The sequence below is a fragment of the Furipterus horrens genome, unplaced genomic scaffold, assembly GCF_987537825.1.
Source record: "Furipterus horrens unplaced genomic scaffold, mFurHor1.1.pri manual_scaffold_5, whole genome shotgun sequence".
NCBI lineage: Eukaryota > Metazoa > Chordata > Mammalia > Chiroptera > Furipteridae > Furipterus > Furipterus horrens.
The window spans coordinates 134,783,526-134,805,444 of NW_028327175.1; the positions used below are offsets into that span (position 1 = coordinate 134,783,526).

Sequence of the window (21,919 nt, forward strand, 5' to 3'; positions counted from 1 at the left end):
GCCCCAGAAACAAGGGGAGTCTTTAATCACTTACAAGTCCATCCTGTTACCAGTGCCACACTGTCTTGATTACTGTAGTTTTATTAAAATAGGTTTGAAATCACTTTGGTTATCTTGGGTCCCTTGCATTTCCATATGAATTTGAAGATTAGCTTGTCAATTTCTACCAAAAAAAGGGGGGGGGGGCAGCTGGGATTGTGTTGAATATGTTGATCAATTTGGGAATGATCTTAATTTTACTGAAGAGATGAACATAGGATATCTTTCCATTTATTTAGGTCTTCTTTAATTTCTTCCAATGTTTAGCAGTTTTCAGAGTACAAGTTTTATGTCTTTTGTTAAATTTAATCCTAATTTATTTTTTATGTTATTGTAAATGGAATTTTTTCCTTCACCTCATTTTTGGATTTCTGTCATTGACTTTCAGAGCTATTTTGCAAAAAAAGACAAACAAAACAAAGTACTGCATGAACCTGCATTTAAAAACTGGGGCTAAATAATGTATTGTGAGAAGTAAACAATGCATGACTATAAAAAATACTTTGGAAATATAAATTCTAAGAACTGATTATACATAGAAAGGAAAAGAGAGAGAGGATGATCTGGTAAGAAAATCTAGTTAAGGTCTTTTGTTCTAAACTAGTCAGCAAAATTGAATTTGTAAAAGTATATCCCATTTCTAAGCTAACTAGTAAGCATTTTGGCTTCTGGGACTGATTAACTACAAAGTGTTAATATTAGCAAAACACACAATTCGTATTCTGTATTTCATGGAACAGTAAAATGTAAAGCCTACAAGTTACACACCCCTGCCAGTTTAACACTCAGACTCCACTGTTTTCAGTGATTCCTATCTTTTCCTAAGAGACAAAATTTCATTTCCCCAAGGTTAGGATATTGTTGGGATCAGCTTACATTTCTACTGGTAGAACATTTTCTGTGGTGGGAATGGTAGCAGGTAGGAGGCCATACTGCTAATGACGCTTTCTCTCATGAAAATCACAGCAAAACAGGCAAGGAGGCCTTGACAGTAAAGGAGAGAGGAATATGTAGCATAGAAGGGGAAGTCTAAGAGAGACAAATACGGTATGAAGCTGGAAGAGAGAACCCAAGCAAGATCGTGTGTGTGGGCGGAGGGAGGGACATGACAGTATAGAGCCTTTAAGGAAAGACTCAAGATATGAAGCACCAATTATGTAGATACCTTTACAGAAGACCTGCACTGTCTAGCACGAGTACTTGAAATGTGGCTTGTCTGAATTGAGATGTTTTTTATGTATAAAATATGTATTGGATTTCAAGGACTTAATACAGATTTTCAAAAAACAAAATCTCAATTTCTTATGATTGCATGTTGAAATGTTATTTTTGATAAATAAGATTAAAATATTATTTCACCTGTTTCTTTTTACTTTTATAATGTGACTACTAGAAAATTTTAAATTATACACAGTTCACATTTATTTGTAGCTTACATCATATTTCTATTGTACATAACTGGAACATTTACTATGTCATGTGTATGGAGGCAATACTTGCAATGCCATTAATGTGAAACCTTCATACTGTAAAACCACACATATATATTTTTCTTTTTTTTATAATTTATTTACTTATTTGTTTATTTATTTATAGAGAGAGGGGAAAGGAGAAAGAAAGGAAGAGAAACATCACTGTGTGGTTGCCTCTCACTCACGCCCCCAACTGGGGACCTGACGTGCAACCTAGTCATGTGCCCTGACTGGGAATCGAACCAGCGACACTCGGCTCGCAGGCCAACACTCAATCCACTGAGCCACAGCAGCCAGGACTTATATTTTTCTTTTTTTATGGCTAAGAAATGTTTGATAGAGCAACAACAGAGGGAAGAGGTTAGCATTTGGTTCATTCTTATCTATGTATTATAGACCAAAGAAAAGTTTGCAGACAGCTCAGAGCAAACAATTTTAAGTTATGAATCACAAACATTTTAGGATTTTTACCAGTGGTCTATCTTGCCATTTATAAAGCATAGGTAAAATCTGTGTATTCCTTCATATACATAAACAAGAACATTCAACAGCCTGGTCTTAAAAAGAGGTTTATAAAATACTACCTGACTTGCTATGATATAATTGTCCTGATTCCTATCTGTAGAGGGGAAAAGGGTGGGGAGAGTGTAAGGCTGACAAAGCACGGATCATGAGCTTTTTATTGTTTGTTTTTTGTTTGATCCTTGGTTCTTCAAGATATAAAAGGAAAAACAAAAAGTTCTGAAACCACAACTCAGTTACTCTCTTCAGACAAAAAAATAAATATATGCTACATTATTCTGAAATAGTTATCTTCAGATCTGTCAGATGTGCGTGTCTAATGAGCTATCATTATTACCCCAATTATAAAGATGGAGAATTGCATCACCGAGAGACAAAAGAATATCCCTAAGGTTACAAATCAAGTAACTGACTAATTTTGAACACAGGTCTCCTGACTGCTAGCCTAGTATTCCTTCCGTAACACAATTAAGTGACCTTACAAGGAATAGAATCAGAAATGGTGTATCAATGGTCAGGACAACTAATTCTCTCTGATTAAATGTTTATGAATGTAAACTATTCTAGGAGGAAAGAAGGAAGAGCAGGAGGAACAGGGAAGGAAGAACTATGTGAGAGGACCAACGGCAAAACTGGAAAGACAACTCCAGGTTGTTGATTTCTTTCCAGTTCTATATTCTAAAGAAAAAAGAAAAAAAAAAAAAGATTATAGATTAAACTCCCAAAACACTGCTTTGATAATGTCATCCCTTTATCAAAAACCTTCAATGGCTATATTTTAAACTCCTATAATTTGGCCCCAACCAATGGCCTCTCAAAGATGTCTATATTCTGATTCCCATAACCTATAAATGGTAAATGGCAAAGAAGTAAGGTAGTAGATAGTATTAAGGTTACTCATCATCAGACTTTTAAAAAAGGGAGATTATCTGCACAGTATAATCACAAGGGTCCCTAAAAGCAGAAGAGCTCAGAGGCAGTAGTCAGTGTCAGAATGATGTGACATGAGAAAGCCTCAATTGCCCACTGCTGGCTTTGAAGATGGAAGGGGGGCCATGAGCCAAGGTAGTGGGCAGCCTCTAGAAGATGAAAAAGGCAAGAAAATAGTCTTCCCTAGAGCCTCAAGAAAGGAACAACTTAATTTTAGTCCAGTGAGATCCATTTTGGATTTCTGATCTCCAGGACTATAAAATAATAAATATGTGTTGTTTTAAGACACTAGTTTTGGTAATTTATTGTAGCAGCTATAGTAAACTAATATACTACCTTCCTGCTTTATCTCATGTTATCCCTAATAACATGCTACATTCCAACCAAAGAATAACACTCACTATGACTGAGCACATTTTGTTTCTTCCTGCCTATTGCTTTGCTCTCATTATTTTGCAAGCGCTGACACCTGCCAGTTTGCACATCTCAAGATATCACATCATTCTCCAAGGATATACTCAAATATCACCTCTGCTATGAACTCTCCCCTAAATACCCTCAAGTGTGTATAATAATCTGACTCTTCCCCTATACTTCTACAGCATTTATTGCATCTGTGCTACTTTTGTAGTGCTCATTAACAAAGAGCTAAACCTGTCTCTTCCTCTAACCTTACTGTGACCACCTAAACACCTATTTAACACTTAATGCATGTTTAACATACATTAGAAAAAGAGACTTAAAGGATTTTAATATGTAATAAAGTTCTAAAAATAAAGGAAGCGCTACCAGAGGATAGGAGAACAAATTTTGCTTACTCTTCTTCCCCACTCAAGTGAAAAGAATAATACATAGAAAAGGCAAAGAAAGGCACCACAGGTGGAAGGAAGGAACTGTGCAGAGACATGCAAGGAGTGTGGCAGTCACGGACAGTTCAGTGTGGTTACACCAAATAAAGTGAGGATTTAGGGGAGTATTACGGGCCTAACTCTGCCACCATCCCCCCCAAATTCACATTCAAGTTCTAACCTCTACTACCTTAGAATGTGACTGTATTTGGAGATAAGGTCTTAAAAGAGGTAATTAAGTTAAAATAAGGCCAGCAGGGTAAGCCTTAATCTGAGTGATGTCTTTATAAGAGGAAATTTGGACACACACACAGAGGGAAGACCATGAGCAGACAGAGAAGACAGCCATCTACGAACCAAGGAGTGAGGCCCTAGAAGAAACCAACCCTGCCGACACCTTGATCTTGGAATTCTAGCTTCCAGAATTTCAAGAAAACAAATTCCTGTGGTACTCTGCTACAGCCAGTCTGGGGTAGTGCTTTGTTCTGGCAGCCTTAGCAAACTAATTCAGGGAGTAAGTCTAGAAAGAAAGGCTGGGTTTCAGTTTCCTAATCAACATTTTGAGTCTATAATTCAACTATCAAGGACATGTCATACTTATTCCTACATTCCCCCACTGCACATATTATCTTGCACCAAGTAGGCAGTCAGTAAATATTTGTGGGGGAAAAAAAAAAAACCCCACAAAAAAAGCATAAGCCTCAGGTTACTTTGTCCAAATGTGTGCTTAACAAGACTGATTCTACATAGAGTTCTCATCAATAAGGATGTGATTTATGTAACATATATATTTTAAAATAATTCTAGAAGGCATTCTGAAATTTGAAAAAAAAGAACATCGATACTTTTTTCCCTTTACCAATAAACATTAAGTGCCCCAGTTATATAAATCATGCAGAAAGCCCTAATTAAGAAATTATAAAAGGAAAACAACAAAATTTCAAAATAGATCATCTAAACTTCGATAGTGACAAATTTAGGACCTAAATCTGGGAGCGCTCTGTATTTTTTGCAAGCTGTTCTCACAGCCTGGAATGCTTTGTCTGCTCCTGATCCTCCTCTCCTCTAAGACTCCTTAATCTTTCTCTCCTTTTGAAGCTTTCCCCACTGACTCAAATTTGGTGGTCTTGCCCTTCCCTATACTGTTACACTTAGCAGTTGGATATATACCATTTTTAATCAATTCTAAGACACATATTTTTTCACATTTTAACATCTTTGACAACAGGATGCATTTTACCATACTGCATATTATAAGATGCACATGCATGAGCATAAAGTTTCAGTACCAAAACTTGCACAGGGTGGTTAGCAGTGTGGGGAAAAATCCCAGATACAAGAATAGCTAGCTCTATGTAAGTGAAAAGTTGGCTTATGAATCCAGCAACAATGATTTTCGGTTCTTTTAAAAAATGCTGTATCTTCATAGTGCTTGATGACACAGTAGTTTAAGAATGGAAAGGCATCAAGATGAGTGGGTCAAGAAATTATTAGAAAGAAATGGACTGTAAATACAAACTTTTAGGAAAACCGTAACCAATTTATTTCACCTACATTTTCCTTATGTAAGAAACGATATATGATTAAAAAATTGTCAAAGTCTAAAAGAGTCCTTTCAATAATTTTAAAATTTAAAATTATAAAAAGAATTGTGTGAAAGTTAAAATTTTTTCTTTCTTAGTGATACATAAAATGATATAATTATTCCACAATATCAATGGCATTTTCAATTCAATGAAACCCAAAGACTTTAGTGCCAACTCTCACAATTAACTTTAACTAAGTAAGTACAACTTTTGGGGGGCCTTAGTTATCTTACCTATAAAACAAGAGGGCTAGACTACATTATGTTACAGGTCCCCTCAATGCTAACATTCCACTTTTTAAAAAAGACTTCTATACTTCTATCTCTTGGACAAGTTCAAGTTTTAGTCCCTAGTCCTTAAAGTTCAAGGGCTATTAGAATCCTAGCTCAGACCTTAGAAGGTAGGAATAAAAACATTCCTGTGGGTACTTTTACTTAAACATAATTAAACATAATAAACCACTTTAAACTATAGTTATGACTATAACACATTTAAATACAGGGAACATGAGGGGGTTACAGGGACAAGGGCAAAAGAGACTCGTCCACAAGTTGGTAGTATAACATTACAGCAGTTGTTTCAAATGTCACCATGCTACTTACATAATTATTTATAGAATTAACCCATACAGCCGACTCTCAATTATGTAGGTTAGTTATTCAAGCTTTGGTTCTATTTTTTTCTCTTCCACTATTATCTTGTGACTACTTAACTACTTATTAACTCATTTTATATTGAAGAAAAGTAATTTAAAATTTTATTATTTAGTATAAACCTTGGTAAATTAAAAGATTTAGCTGGAGAACAGGCTTAAGCTATAAACAAAAACTAAGGTTTTTTATTATCTGAATTTGATTCTATCTATGGTATTCTAATACTACAGAAAATTGAGAACAGCCAATAATTTTTCATACTGGTCTATGGTAATGTGAATAAAGTAAAAGCTAGAATGTTAAAATGTTTTACCAATTTAACTTCCCATTTTGGCAGGTAGAGAAGTAGGAATATTTATTTAAAAAATAAAAAGTATTTTAAGTCTTTTCAAAATTTTCATGTCCTAATTTCAAAAACATCCAAAAAAAGTTCTCTAAAAAGATAATACTACAGTGTTTAATACACAGCATAAGTTATAGTTTCCAGCCCTCCTCTATACCCCTTTGGGCATAAGTCCTTTTCAACAGTAGAAGGATAATACCTTAGATGGAATCAAATTCAGATAACCAAACTTTGGCTTCAAAACATTTATAAAAATGAATGGGGAGAATGCCATGTAAGGTGCCATTTAAAGATTTCTTTAGAATAGCTATCAGCAACATCTCAATACTGATTATCAGCAGTGTGAGAAAGCCATGGTCACAGCTTTGAATTAAGGCACAGTACAAGAGAACAAAAGGGCAAATGAACAAGCAAGCAGAAAAGGAGATGGGCAAAAGGAAGTAAGAAAAAGGAAAGCCACAATAATGAGACATGGAGAGTGCCCCAACAATTGGTTCAGATGATCATTTACTGACCCCAATCCCAGAGGATAAATTTGAGAGGTCTAGCTGTCTCCCATGAATGGTAATGTGATGACCCAGGAATGGGCAGGGACTAAGTGAGTATCCTGAATCGACATAGACCTGGCTCCTATTCAGACAGGACAAAAAAGTTAACATGGCAGACTGATGTTGCATTCTTGAAAGATGCTATATAGATCCACTGAATAGTGAAAACCTTGTAGTAGATTAAATTTACAGTCAAGAGAAAGACTGAGAAGGCAGGGAGACATATCTGTATTTACTCCTCTTCCCAGCATGACTGGAAAAACTAGAGAGACACTATTGATGAAGTAGAAAGGTAAGACCAGACTAGTCTGAAATAAAAAATCAGGGGGATGCTCGAGGTTTGAAATAATAAAACAGGGGGATGCTAGAGGTCTGAAACTTCCCAAATTAACCTTGATAACTTAACTCTGGTATTACTATGATAGTCAGTGACAATGGCTATCCATTGGACCTAAGAAAAATTGTAAACTTAGCATTTATTGTCATTCTACCTCTTGCTTAATTTCTCTAGTCCCTGATTCACTTTTTCCTATGCTTTTAGCTATTTAAAATTCTGTATCACACCCAAGCTTGTCCTCCCACATCAGCATTGTTCCTTGTTTATTACTTTATAGAGTATTAGTCCTTGCCTACCTGTCCCTCTCAGCAACAGACAATAGATATGTACTTCTGACCTTCACACCGCAGACTCAGACCCACTGGTTTAAGAATCGAGTCACTCTTGTTCCAGGCAGGCAATAAATTTTGGTATGACTCATCACCTGCAGAATCAGAAATACAGTCTTGGTGCTTTAAGCCTAGTATCTAGTACGCCTAGGCAATCAATCGCTGTGGCTTTTCCTTAGCAGCTCAGCCTCCTGTCAATCTACACAAAAGACTTTCTGCATAAGGTTGCTGATGAACTAATATCCTGTCCCAAATCTAGACCCTATTGCAAACTTATACCTCCCCACATTCTAACCCCAAATTCATCACAACAGAAAGTCTAAATTTGAATATATTTATACTGCTGGCTACCCACTCCAACAGCCAGGCCTACAGCTGAGTCACTCTTTTCCTCCCTAGCACTCCAACCCAAAGCCCAGCATGCCTAGAAGTAATTTTTGGTACAAATGATTAAATGAATTCAAATCAAAGCGTGGGTGAGATTTAATTCTCCCAAAAGGTATGTTTCTATCTTTAACCAAGCATTTTAACACAAATAAATTTCTAATTTTTAGATAAGTTTTTTTTCCCCTGATGGAAGGTAGGGTATACACTCTGGTTCTCTTTGCCAACCCCACCATTTTCCCTCCTTACTATTGTCACTAAAAAGCAAATGAATTAAATAAATTAACATTATGCACTATATCACTGCTCCTACTCCATGTGCCCCAACCATCTGCCACATACCACATCTCATGGGACTCACTAAAATACTGCCAGGGACAGAGTAAACACATCAGGAATCTCTGAAGTTTCAGACAAGAATCCTTTCTTTTAATGACTATGTAGGCCCAGAAATGTTTATACCTTTCTTTACTTTCGAGAAAAGGGATCAGAAATTAAATGCTGCTGGTTTGAATGTAGATTCAGAGGGGAAAAAATATTATGCAACAAATCTAACAAAACTGGGTTAAAAAACAGAAACAAAAACAATGAACAATGGAATCTAGTTAATGTTCCCTCTTTCTGAGTGAATCACAGATCTAGTCATTATCCACTAATGAAATGAAAAACAAACAGAGCAATATAATTCAATCAAATCCTACTCGAAGTGTCCCAAGTGACTACATTAGAATATATAGTATGTGGAAGGTGAGTCTATAAATCCCCACTCAAGACAGTCAATAAAACGTTAGTTCAAACATTTTAATAAAAGTATCAAATAGAAGTCTGTTAACATGAGCTAGAACTATTAACAAAAGATACCATGAAAATAGGAAGTAAAATAGCAATAGAAAAATTAAAGTATATGGGAAGTCTATACTTTTCACTCAATTATTTTCTGTAAACCTAAAATTGCTCAAAAATATTTTTATTAGAAATAATAGAAAGAGCATAGAAAATAGAAATTAAGAACATAGACTAATTTAATGGAAGTGGGGGATTATGATCTCTTATTTATTTCTATGGCCTCACCAACATGAAACTGTATCAACCAGTTTAGCCCTCAGGGATTAAGTCCTCTTTTGAAGCCACTGTCTAGATCACTCATTAGACAATCAAATTCAGTGTTAGTGTTAGGACATCTCTTATATGGTTATTTTATATTAATTATTCTTCAGATTTGTATGTGAATATCAAGTCTCACGGTTACATCCTATCTCTCCAAATAAAATATAAACAACTTTAGAGCAGAGAAAAAAGCTGGCATGCCGCGCACATTGCCTTTAACATAGTAGTGATAATAACAACATATGAGGTCTCTCCAGAAAAAATCCAACCATTGTTAATATAACGAGAATGGTTTGCACGACATCGATGTAACCTGGCAACCAAGGAGAGTGGACTAAAATGCGCATGCGTGAACAATGATGCCCTCACTGTACTAGTCAGTGGGGAAGGTAGACACCGTTGAGTGAACATGTGTACTGTGAGGCCGTCACATTCAAAATGACTGAGCGAGTAGAGCAATGAATCCACAGCAAATTTTACGTTAAGCTTCAACATTCCTCTGCAGAAACTATTCAGATGATTCAGAAGGCTGCAGCTATGGGCAACTGGTGACTAGCAGCTTAATCATGACAATGTGGCTGCTCATGCATCAGGTCTCATGAGTTTTTTTGTGAAACATCAAATCACCCAGGTGACTCAGCCCCCCTACAGCCCAGATTTGGCACCCTGCAACTTTTGACTTTTCCCAAAACTAAAATCACCTTTGAAAGGGCAGAGATTTCAGATGGTCAATGAGGTTCTGGAAAATACAAAGGGGCAGCCAATGGTGATTAGGAAAACTGTGTGAGGTCCCCAGGTGCCTACTTTGAAGGGGACTGAGGCGTCATTGTCCTATGTGCAATGTTTCCTGTATCTTGTATCTTCTTCAGTAAATGTCTCTGTTTTTCTTATTACATGGCTGGATACCTTTTAGACACACCTCATATATCTAGCTATTTGTAATTTAGTTTATCAAACTCTACGTGCTCAATATTTGCTATTTAATTGCAAAGTGATGCGTTATCAACTATTAATGAGGTCCCTAAGGGTAGGATATGAAGGCCTTTACTCTCTTTATATTTCATATAATTTGTTTTTAGTGGATTATGAATTTTCTCTTTCAATTTTGGATTGTCTACGTAAAAATGGAGAGCACAAGCAGAAGGAATGGGTGGTGTTCTTTACTCTTCTCTTTTCCATGGTCATACATTGTTATACATGGTATACAGTCCATAACAAAAAGAAACTCTTACCTAATTATTTATTCCCATCTACACACAAATTAAGGCCAGGCATGGCCAGTGAAGGCACCAGATGCCAGTGTCTATCAACATCAGTGTTATATTTCTGGTGTCCTTCTAAGCCTCCTACCAGTAAGCTTGTTGATCGGTAAAGGCACAGGGGCTACGGAAGTTTTATTTTGATAATAGTAATTCCTTTGTTTTTGTACCAAGATCTCAGAGGGTTAAAAGAGGTCATGCCAATATTCTTTCCTGTATCAATTACCAACTTAAGTCTCTGGGCATCCCATACCATGGCTTTATAGGATTAAGTGTGATCTACAAAGACTCATCAAGAGTTGCAGCTCTAGGCCCTGCCTGGTGTGGTTCAATGGATTGAGCACTGGCCTACAAACCAAAGGATCGCTGGTTCAATTCCCAGTCAGGGCACATGCCTCAGTTGAGAGCCAGATCCCCAGTTGGGGGCATGTAAGAGCCAATCCACACTGATTTTTCTCTCCCTCTTTTTCTCCCTCCCTTCCCCTCTCTCTAAAAATAAGTAAATAAATAAATAAAATCTTTTTAAACAAAAGAGTTGCAGTTCTAGGACTTCAGTAAGGACCTAGCTATGCTCTCTATCTTTTATTAGTCAGTTTTAGAGGTTCAAGCATCACAGGAAACTGCTTCACATGCCAATGGCTGCCACACCCTGCTCTACAGCATACTTCTCTACCTATTAGGAGTATTAGACAAACCTCCTTATGTCTAGCCATTGTCAACAAAGAAACAGGCCAGCTGGGAAAAGAGCCAAAAATCTTCAGTTGAAAAGTTTTCAAGGCAAGCAGACACTCTGGTTTAGCCTTAAATAAAGTATGTTTGGAATAATATAAATAATGAATTATGTGTTAATAGTCACCAAAGGACTATTAATGTTATTAGGTTTGTGACATTTTTTAAGTAACATTATTATTACATCGTCTAAAACCCAAAGCACCTAAGACCAAAGTTTAAAGTTGGATCCGCTTCAACATTCTCAATCCATATCATTCCTCCTTTATTTCATCCTCATCCTTCAACATAGACTCACTCCCTACATCAAAAACCTCCGAAGATATCCAAAAAATACCCAAGCACTAGCTGTCTTTATCTTAAAACACTACATACTCCATTTCCTGCCATTCCCAGCTTTTAGTCATACTAGTGTCTTCTTTGGCTATAATACTATGCTCCTCAAAATACTGAGTAGTTGTCTAAATTCTTTTGAACCTACTCTAGTGTTAAGACCTGAAAAAAATAAGTTACTCACCAGCACCCCTGCCCCCTCAATAAAAAAGCCATATTCCTACACTACCACACAGAATCCAAGTTCTAGCAGCAATGATGTTTTGAAAGCACCAGAGGCCACACTAAAAAGAGCTCTAACTCTGCCCTATCGCCTTCATCCATTCAGTGAATATTTAATGTCCTACCATGTGTAAAAGGCTCTGTGTGCCATGCCCTTCTTTGCAGGAAACTGTTCTCTCTCCTATCTGTACCTGTGCTCTCTACCCCCTAAGGTAGTCAGTCCCTTTCCCAACTCCTAGGAATTCTGCTTCCTTCTGACTAAAACCTTCTCTTAATACTTGGATCCTTAATAAATTCTCTATATTCATCCAATTCTCCCATTATTGGTATTTCTGAATCTAATTTAAGTCTAAAATGTCTGCAGAACAGTGTTTTCCAATTATGCACTGACAGCCATTTCTAGCTACCACACTTACTTTCTTATACATTTAAGTATGGGTATTACCCTTGAGCAGTGGTTCTCACTTTATGTGCATCAGAATCACTTGAAAAACTTCTATATATACACACTGTTGAGCTAGAGTTTGCATTTCTAATACAACTGATGCTCATGCTGCTAGGCCAGGAACCATCCCCTTTGAGAATCTGATGAAAGCTATGAAAAGCTGTACATACACATAAAAATTTTCATGCATTTTCAAGGAATTCAGAAATGCTCACTCGTAGATACTTTCTGCTCTCTGTTTCTTTCTGTGGAAAGTTTGGAACACAGTGTTTCCCGATTTGACCATTAGAAGTACTGATACTGGTAGGTGTGCGTGCAAACACCTCCTAGGAGGAGGAACTGCTTGGTATTGGAAAGTCAGTTCTATCCAATGAGCTGATCTCTTTGGTTTCATGTGTCCTCTTTCCCATGCATGTGATTATTTTCCATACTTCTCGTTTAACTCTTAGAAACAAAAGACTCATTACTTAGTATTTAAAAGGCTCTTCAGAATTACTCAAACAAAACTCTATTTTATAGGTGAGGAAGTGGTCTGGTAGAAAGAACATAAATATTGGGTTAAAACAGAATTAGACTGTAATCCTGATTCTGCCCTTCCTAAAAGTATGACCACCAAAGCTTTAATTTCCACACTTACAAAACTGGAGATCTTATAGGGAAATCTTTTTTTTCTCCCTTTCAGGCAAAGGTTATGTAAACCCACTATAAGGAATGAAAGGGGAGTGGTTCTTATTTACAGTAAGGAATTTAAATGATGAATGTTTAATTAAGAAAATGAAAAGATTAAACTAAATAATTTGTAAGAGGCCTTCAAAAATCTAAGTTTGTATTTATGAACTCCAACTAGCCAGCATGTAATTATTCACTTATATTTTCTATACAGACTCAACAATCACTTATACTTTAATTTAACTCAGCATAAGCTACTTAAAAAATCATACATTCCTTTATTTTACTCTTCCCTTCTCTACTTCTTTTGCTCTACTGTGTCTAAAAATATCTGAACATTGATGGAAAAATAAAATAAATATGAACAATAATAAATTATTGTTCCCTCAAATAGGCCTGTGCAAAATACATCTTGTCAATATAGAAAAGCCCCTTTGTAGAAGCTTCCCTCTGTATTTTCTAAACAGCCAGCCAGTATTCACTAAATTCATCTTTAATATATTCACTCAGGACGTGGCTATTACAGATATCACTGAATTCTGTATGTTTTATCTTTTAAAGATCTACTATCTTTATAGATGTTCTTTTCTCAATCTACAATCTGATGAGTTTATTGCAGGAACCCTTCCATTGGCTATAAACGAGTGAATGTTTGAATGTGCACATATGTCTATAAAATTACTCTCCCAATCCAAAGTTTTATGAATCTACAAATTATCTAAGCTTCAAGCAATTTCCACCACACATACCTCTTGTAGAAGGCGTGGATCCAGGCAGTCACCATCATCATTAAACATGGACTCCCAGCTCTCCTCTGTAGCAGCACTTTCCTCCATGTGAGAAGTTACATTAGCTTTTGGTTCCACGGATGTCTCTATAGAAACTGATTCTATACCAGGAAAGGATATACCAAATTCTATATTCTCTGAGTCATCTTCCTTTTTTGTTTTGAACTCTTCAGCAATTTTCAGTTCTTGCAATGCCTCTGTTATATCACCAGTACAATCTAGATCATTGCCCAAAGCACTATCTGAAAGTACTTTTGTCCCATTTAACATATTGAGCTCAGAGTCCAAAAAGGTGTTACAATTACTACCAGCAATCTTCTTTACAGGCAGGGATGAAGCACAATCTGATGAGTTCTCTATCAACTTTGCTGTTGACTCGGTGAAACTAGATAAAATACTCTCAGAGTAAATATCTGAGCAAGCAGTCAGGTTGCTGTAATTTCCAGTGCCATTCCCACTTCTAGCTCCAGGAACAGGGGCTGTATCTGTATTCATTTCTAAATATTTTGAGCAACTACCTCTGTTGCTATAGGCCTCATCAGCTATTCTTACTGCAACGACACAAGGGCTGTCTACAGTTATTTGATTAGATATGATATCTGTGAAGTCCATCATACATGTTTTATTTATAATGTCACCTACAGTCTTAAATCCATTACCTGTGTCTGTTTCATGAACAAGGGTAGCTGATTCAGAGGGTTCATACTTTACACATAACTCATCAGCAGTGCTGTCATTCTCCTTACACTCTCTAATCATTGTTGAATCAAAAATGCCATTTGTGCTCTCTAATTTGTTAACTGAAGTCATTTTATGAGAGATGTGACCCATTGTCTCAGGAATGGAATCTATACCTCTCTGACCCACGATTAAATTTGTACTGCTGGCTATATCACTAACATTCTCAGCTTCAAAGTCTACACAAGTTTGATCAGTGACACCATCTGGACTTCCAGGATGAGGAACAGTGATGATGCCTCCACTGCTGAGCTTCAACATTCCACCTGATGTCTGCGTGCCTTGCTGCACGATTCCAGAATCAGAGCTTAGTTTTACTGGTGCACCCACACTCTCAGGTCTCAGAACAGAACCATAAACTCCAGGAAACTGAGATTGCATCTCTACAGCTGAGACTGCATCAGTTTCAATCCTGCTTCCTAAATCTCTGTTTTCAAATATTTCCCCATTTAGTTCGAGCCTATTGGAATCACAGAATTCCACATTTTGGAATGGCTTATTGAGAATTGAAGCCTCACCAATTTCTGAGCAAGATTGAGATAGAAGCAATCTCTCACCTTCTGTCACATCTGTAGTTTCGACCTCCAAACACTCCACCTTCTTTGGTTTAAAATGTTTTTGTAAAGGTACACTAGGTACAATCCCAGAATTTAGGACTCCTTGCTGAAGTTCTTGGGATAATATTTCTTTGGGTTCTGTGACTCCCCTCTTAGTACAAACGCTATCTTTATTGTTTTCTTGAAGGCATGTGTCTTTTCTTAATTTTGTTGAAGATTTCTTTCCTTCTCTACGAGTATGCTCCTTTTTATCAGGATAAATACTTAGTCTTTGAGCCTTAGGTTTGTCACTAAAGATCTCCTTTTGGGAGAGACAATCTTCTTTTTGTTCTTCTTTCACCGTAGAGTTAGGTGGGCCACAATTTCTTTCCTTATCTCCTGTCTTGAGTAGTACTACACCTCTTCGAGCTTTGGGTACATAAAGTGCCATGTCAGGCCTTCTGGCTCGAACTCTGCATCTTGCTGCTGCTTGCTGCATGGCACCACCTCAGTCTGCAAGAAAGACAGACTAATTTAATTACCAGAAACTAATTACAATGTATTGAACCAAGAGATTTTTAAAGAGTAAGTAGAGGGCCTACTAATCCATCCTATAGACCCTGAAGTTGAAGGGAAGAAAATATGCCATAAAATAATTCATGAAATCGGGTAGGCAACTAATAAAAGTAGATTCCAAAATAACTCATGAGCCCATGAATGTTATTCATATATCCTCTTTCTTCATATTCCCCAAATCATTTACCTCTACCTCCCAAGAGCCATTTTTTAAACACGTAGCCTTGTCTTAGGCTGAATTATAACAGATTATTAGAACAAGTACTCAAAACCATAACCATCTCCATGTTCTAGGAGCTCAGAATTTACATTGAAGAGTAAATTACAAATACATTTATTCAACATATACACATAAATATAATTTTGTAAAATTTTTAAAGTATATTATGTTGTTACATTAGTCCCAATTTTTTTCCCTTTGTTCCCCTTTGCCTAGTAGCCCCCCTTTCCTCCAGCAATCCCACCCCCCCTTAGTTCATGTCCATGGTCATGCATGTAAGTTCTTTGGCTTCACCCTTTCCTATATCATTCTTAGCTTCCCCTGTCTATTGTGTACCTGCCAATTATGCTTCTTAGTCCCTGCACCATTTCCCCACTTCTCCCCCTCCCCCCTCCCAGCTGATAATCCCCCAAATGATCCCCCTACTTATGGTTCTGCTCCTATTCTAGTTTGCTTAGTTGGATTTTGTTTTTATTTTTTAGATTCAGTTGTTGATAGCCGTGAGTTTGTTGTCATTTTAATGTTCATAATTTTGATCTTCTTTTTCTTAAGTAAGTTCCTTGACATTTCATATAATAATGGCTTGGTGATGATGAACTCCTTTAGCTTTACCTTGTCTGGGAAGCACTTTATCTGCCCTTCCATTCTAAATGATAGCTTTGCTATATAGAGTAATCTTGGTTTTAAGTCTTTGCTTTTTATCACCTTGAATACGTCCTGCCAGCCCCTTCTTGCCTGCAAAGTTTCTTTTGAGAAATCAGCTGATAGTCTTATAGGCACCCCTTTGTAGGTAACTCTCTGCTTCTCTCTTGTTGCTTTTAAGATTCTCTTATCTTCACCTTTGGCATTTTAATGATGCTGTGTCTTAGTGTGGTCCTCTTTGGGTCTAGCTTGTTTGGGACTGTCTGTGTTTCCTGGACTTGTATATCTATTTCCTTAGCAAAATTTGGGGCGTTTTCCTTCATTATTTTCTCACATAAGCTTTCAATTTCTTGCTCTCCCTCTTCTTTCTGGCATCCCTATGGTTCAGATGTTGGCAGATTTAAAATTGACCCAGAGATTCTTAAGCCTCTCTTCATTTTTTTAAATTCTTGTTTCTTCATTCTGTACTGGGTAACTGTTTTTTTCTTCCTTATGTTCCAAATCATTGATTTGAACACAGGTTTCCTTCCCTTCATCATTGGTTTTGTGTGGATTTTCCTTCATTTTACTTAGGATAGCCTTCACGTCTTCCCTTATGCGTTTGCCATACTTAAGCATATCTTCAAGCCTGTGAGCATCTTTATCACCAGTGTTTGGAATTTTACGTCTGTTAGGTTGGCCATCTCCTCGTCGCTTAGTTTTCCCACTGGAACCTTGATTCATTCCCCCTTTGGGCCATACTTCTCTGTCTCTTCATCTTGACAAGCTCCTGTGTTTGCCTCTTTGTCTTAGGCAGGGCTGTTGCAACTGTTACATTGTAAGGGGTGGAGTGTTAGGTATTCATCAGTGTGGGGTGTTGTGGCGCTCTATGTGGGGGAGAGGTCTGAAAGGAAACAATGCCACTTGCTCAGCACTCACCCCTTTTCCAGGCACTTCTCCCACTTCCATATGGGCCTGGCGCCTCTCTAGCTGTTGCCCTGGCTGTCGTTCCCAGAGTAGGTGGGTCTGTAGACGCTCTAGGATGGGGGGCCCTTTAAACAAGTGGACTCTGCTGGGAGACGGACAGTTTCTTCCTCCGCCACAATCCCCACTGGTTTGCAGTCAGAAGCAATGAGGCTTGATTTTCCCCCGGTGCTGGGACTGTGAGCTGCGCGGTCTGGTCTGGTGCTGGGTTCGCTCCCCAGGTGTCCCCCCTGACTTTTTAAAATGTGTGACTGTGCTTTCTGCTGGCCTGCCACTGCCACCGCCACCACACTGCGTCCTCTCTGCCCCAGCTCCGCCCCTCCTACCGGTCTGGATGAGTATTTCTTTGTTATATTTGTTTGTTGGACTTCCATGCAGCTTGATTTTCTGGAACTTCTGGTTGTCTCTAGTTTTGAGGTAGTTGTATTCCTTCTTAGTTGTGGAGGGAGACACAGTGTGTGTGTCTAGGCCTCCATCTTGGCCGGAAGTTCAGTTTTTAAAAAGTAACCTGAATGGGAATAACTTGAATGTGGGCTAGAAAATAAGATGAATAATCAGGGACTGCTTTAGAACTATGATTTTTAGGAAGAAACAAGTAATTGGAGAGAGAAAGCCATTATTCTATTTATACTGTTTAATCAAGTGACCCACTATAAATGTTTCTTTCTTCCAGCAGCAATAAAACAAGTCTGGGTAGGATGAAGGAGGATGGAGGCCAAGGAATGTGATGAGACAACTCACACTAGTAACTCCCTGACAAGCTCCACCATAAGTACTGAATGGAATTTAACAAAGGGAAAATTTTAACCAAGGTTAAGTAAACTTTCATCTACTCTATACAAAATAAGGAAATGTGCTACACAATTTCATACTGAGTTATTCTTTTAATCTTCAAAATAAGTGAACTGGGTATTAGTTTGTCCTGAGCAAAAAGAATAAGAAGGTTTGATACTTTTATCAAATCTAACATTAAGTATTCCAATTTTGTCAGATGAGCCTGTAATTTCCTGTATAACCTATTTTCCTCCCCAATACTGGCTCCAGTTTACAATCAGGTAGTTATCATGTCTCCCTAGCCTCCTACATTCTAGAAAGTTTCCACAGCTTTTCATGGTCTTTTATGACACTGACATTTTATGAGTCTAGCTCCTTCTCTTCCCCCTTTCTAATTGAACAGCTCTCATTTAATGTAGAACAGAGGTGGTCATGTGTCCTTATCAAGGCGTCACACCTGGAGGAACATAATATCTACCTCTCCTTCAGTGACGATGTTAATTTTGACCACCTGGTCAAGGTACTGTCTAATTTCTCTACTGTATAACTACTGTGTATTTCTTCCCTTGCAATTAATAAACAGTCTGTGGTGTAACACTTAAAAAGCATATAAATATGTTAGAGTATGGGAAAAAAACATTTTGTGGAAAATACGTAGACAATATATTTCTTAGCTGTTTTCAACTTACATTTGTTTGAACTATGAAATATTCTGTAGAATAATGAAATGTCTCAAATGAGGTATATATTGAGTTCTGACCCTGACATCCCGTTCAAATGACTTGCAAAACTATGCAATAGAAAAATATTTATGTGAAGTATATATTAAAATGCCCATGTAAACATCCCAAATACAAGGTTCAACAGTAGCATTTCTATTCAAGATGACATGTGCAGCACACAAATATACCATCCCACACTCAAGATGGGCCCACATTTATATGGGTATTCATTTTATAATAAATGCGGCACTTCACATCAATGGAAAAATATGGAATATCCAATGTCAGGAAAACTGCCTGGCTTGGTTGGCAGTACTTTACTGAGGATTGTGTGTATATTCACGTAAAATCAGTCTACCATTTTTCTTCCTAGTACTGGCAATTACATGATTGGGTTATCAAGGTTACTCTAAGACACGTCATATAAGTTAAAAATTTATGTATAAGGCTGGGCTTACTTCTCCTTAAATGTTTGGTATAACTAACCTGTAGCACTGTCTGGGAATGGTAATTTTTGGTGAAAATGTTTAAAAATTATAATGTTAAAGGTCTATTGAAGTTTCCTTTTCTTCTTGAGTCAGTTTCACAAATTGCTCTAAGAAATTTGTCTTTTGACGTAAATTTTAAAGTGCACTGATATGAATTGATTATAGTATTTTCTTAGCATTTTAACATGAGTGCTTGTCTAAACATCTAAAGTTAATCGTTATTGGTACCTGTCTCCTAGACAACTGTACAATGTATCTACTTCACAATCCTTTTCATGCATGCTCTTAGTTTTAATCTTTTAATAAATGTTCCCATCCTTTAATAAATTTTTATTTCTCTTGACCCTGTTAAAAAATCTGTTGTCAATTTGTCATTGCTTTTTGCAAGTATCTCTCTTTTCTTTCTGATGATTCTCAAGAAATTCTCTTAAGAATTTGGTGTTTTCAAGTGTCTACTTTGTGCTTAAGTGTGCGTTTAGCATTATTTTTCTACTAGGGCAACGCTATTTTGAGTATTTTAGCTCTGAGTCTTTTACCAGTTCTAGTTATTCAGGGCAGTATCTTCAGATTCATCTTCAAAACCACCAGCTTCCTCTTCATATCTGTCTATTCTGTATTTTATCCTAGCCATTCCGTTTTTAAACTTTAGTGACTAAGGTCCTATTTGTCCCACACCCTACCCCTGGTCTCTTCGGTCTCATAATTTTTTAACAGCTTTGTTGTTCTTCTTATATTTGTTTCTTTTTCATCTTTAATCACTTAACATTTGTTTTATTATTTAATATTTATTATTCTAATTGTGGTATTTATTTTTAAATTAATTTTATAATTAGGTTTAATTTTTTATTATACTTAATACTAAGTATTATTTAATAGTTCTGTCTAAAGTTCTTGAGAATTTAATTCAGCTCTTGTGCCTCTGGCTTTTGTTTTAGGTAGTGTCTTTTCTTTCTTTCTTCCTTTTTTTTTTTTGTAACTTTTGAGTAGTGAGCCAAACTTCAGTGGGGATTTATCAGCAGCAATGGGAACTCCACACAGACAAACAAGTGTTCCCCTCTGGAGTGGTTCTTCATTAATGTTCATTTTTAGCTTTGAGGTTTTCTGGATCATGCAGTAAGTATAAATACGAAACTCAAGCTCACATGAGAGTAAAACAATAGCTATAAAATGTCAGGAAACTTTCTCCTTCACTCAGAGCCCCTGAGAAAACAGACAAGCTTTCCTATTTTCTTTCTGTAACTGAATGATGGTACAATGTTTTGAGATTTAAGGTCTGGGAGGTGAACTCAGTTTCCAACTCCTCTCTCCCAGGCCCAATACCTGCATTCCTATATCACACATGGTTATTAAATCTAAGCCTCTTAGTTACCAAGAATAGCAACCTTAGTAAAATAAAAAATAAACAAAAACTGTAAACAATCTAAAGGAGTAATTTCTTAAAATTACAGCTCATCCATAAATGGATCAATATCCAAAACATAATGCGAAGTGAAAAAAATTAAAATCCAAATATATATTTTTTGCACAAAAGTGTGTGTGTGTGTGAGTGTACAGTCAAGTAAGGGCTGTAGTTTCTGAGTTAGAATCCTAGCCCCAGACTTGACTAGCTCTGACCTCAGACATATTACTTAACTTTATTGTGGCAAAAGTTACCGCTCTAAGCCTTAGTTTACTCAAAGCATAAAAGAAGAATAAAAAATTTGTCACAGGCACACTAAATAGATTAAATAAAATAATGCATGCAAGAAATTTGCCAGTCATGGTAAACATCTCAGAAAAAGCTAGCTAGTATTTAAACAGACAATTGAGTTCCTTAAGTTACAAGTTTGCACAGGGAATCAAAATGTACAGAATCCATTTCTACTTCAAACTAACATCTACTTCAACTACGTAAGCTGACTTTGCCCATCAATCTCTAACAGTCTAATGTTGTAAACATCCAATAATACAAAGTAAACACAATGCAACTCAACTGTGAAGTGAAAATGCGAAACATGAAAAAAATGTAGGATTTCATGTTGAAAGAAGTGCTTACCTCATAGCAAAACCCTTAGGGAATAAAGATCTGGCAGACTCGAACCAGTGAATGACTGAAGAAGGGAAAACCCAGCAAGGATGATGATAGAATAGGAGTCAAGGAAGAAAATGTCAAGGGATTAAGAAAAATTTCTTGAGAAACTGCTAAATCTCTCATAGTTTTGGTAAAACTGATACACCAGTCTAGTCTATATGATAAATACTAAGAAAATCAAACAAAGTGAATGATGCTATCAGACTATCACACAGTTTTAGTGGAATAATTATATGAAGAATGTACATCATTCTTTATTAATTCTAAGAGTTAGCACCGCTATAATTACAACATAAATTTTATTAAATATATGGTAAAATAAATGTTTTCACTTCAGAAAATTGTCCCTAACAATATTTTTCCATTAATAACTATAAAACTTTAGTCTTCATTTTAAATAGGTCCACTCTAATAGGTATTTTGAAAGTACTAATTTTCTCACTTCATAATAATTTCTCATAAAGGTATATTCCTAAATGGAGAAAGGCTATTACCTAAACTCCTAACAGTGGTTACAACTGGAAGAGTAAAAAGTAAGGGAAAAGAATTAAGAATTATTAACTTTTTATACATATATCTCAGGATTGCTGGAATTTGTTACCATACATGCAGTATTTTTATTATTATTATTATTTATTATTATTAT

General features: G+C 36.5%; 1 protein-coding gene across 1 annotated transcript in view; it reads right to left on the reverse strand.

Annotated features, from left to right (window-relative positions):
• The window catches only part of R3HCC1L (R3H domain and coiled-coil containing 1 like), a 38,266-nt gene extending 16,968 nt beyond the window's left edge, over positions 1 to 21,298 (reverse strand). Inside the window, exons 1-2 of the mRNA XM_090277865.1 lie at positions 21,238 to 21,298; positions 13,505 to 15,330 (exon numbers count right to left, since the gene is read on the reverse strand). Coding sequence (XP_090133991.1) covers positions 13,505 to 15,316 — 1,812 coding nt within the window. The 5' untranslated portion in view covers positions 15,317 to 15,330; positions 21,238 to 21,298. The remainder of the gene's footprint in view (positions 1 to 13,504; positions 15,331 to 21,237) is intronic.
• Between the last annotated feature and the right edge of the window lie 621 nt (positions 21,299 to 21,919).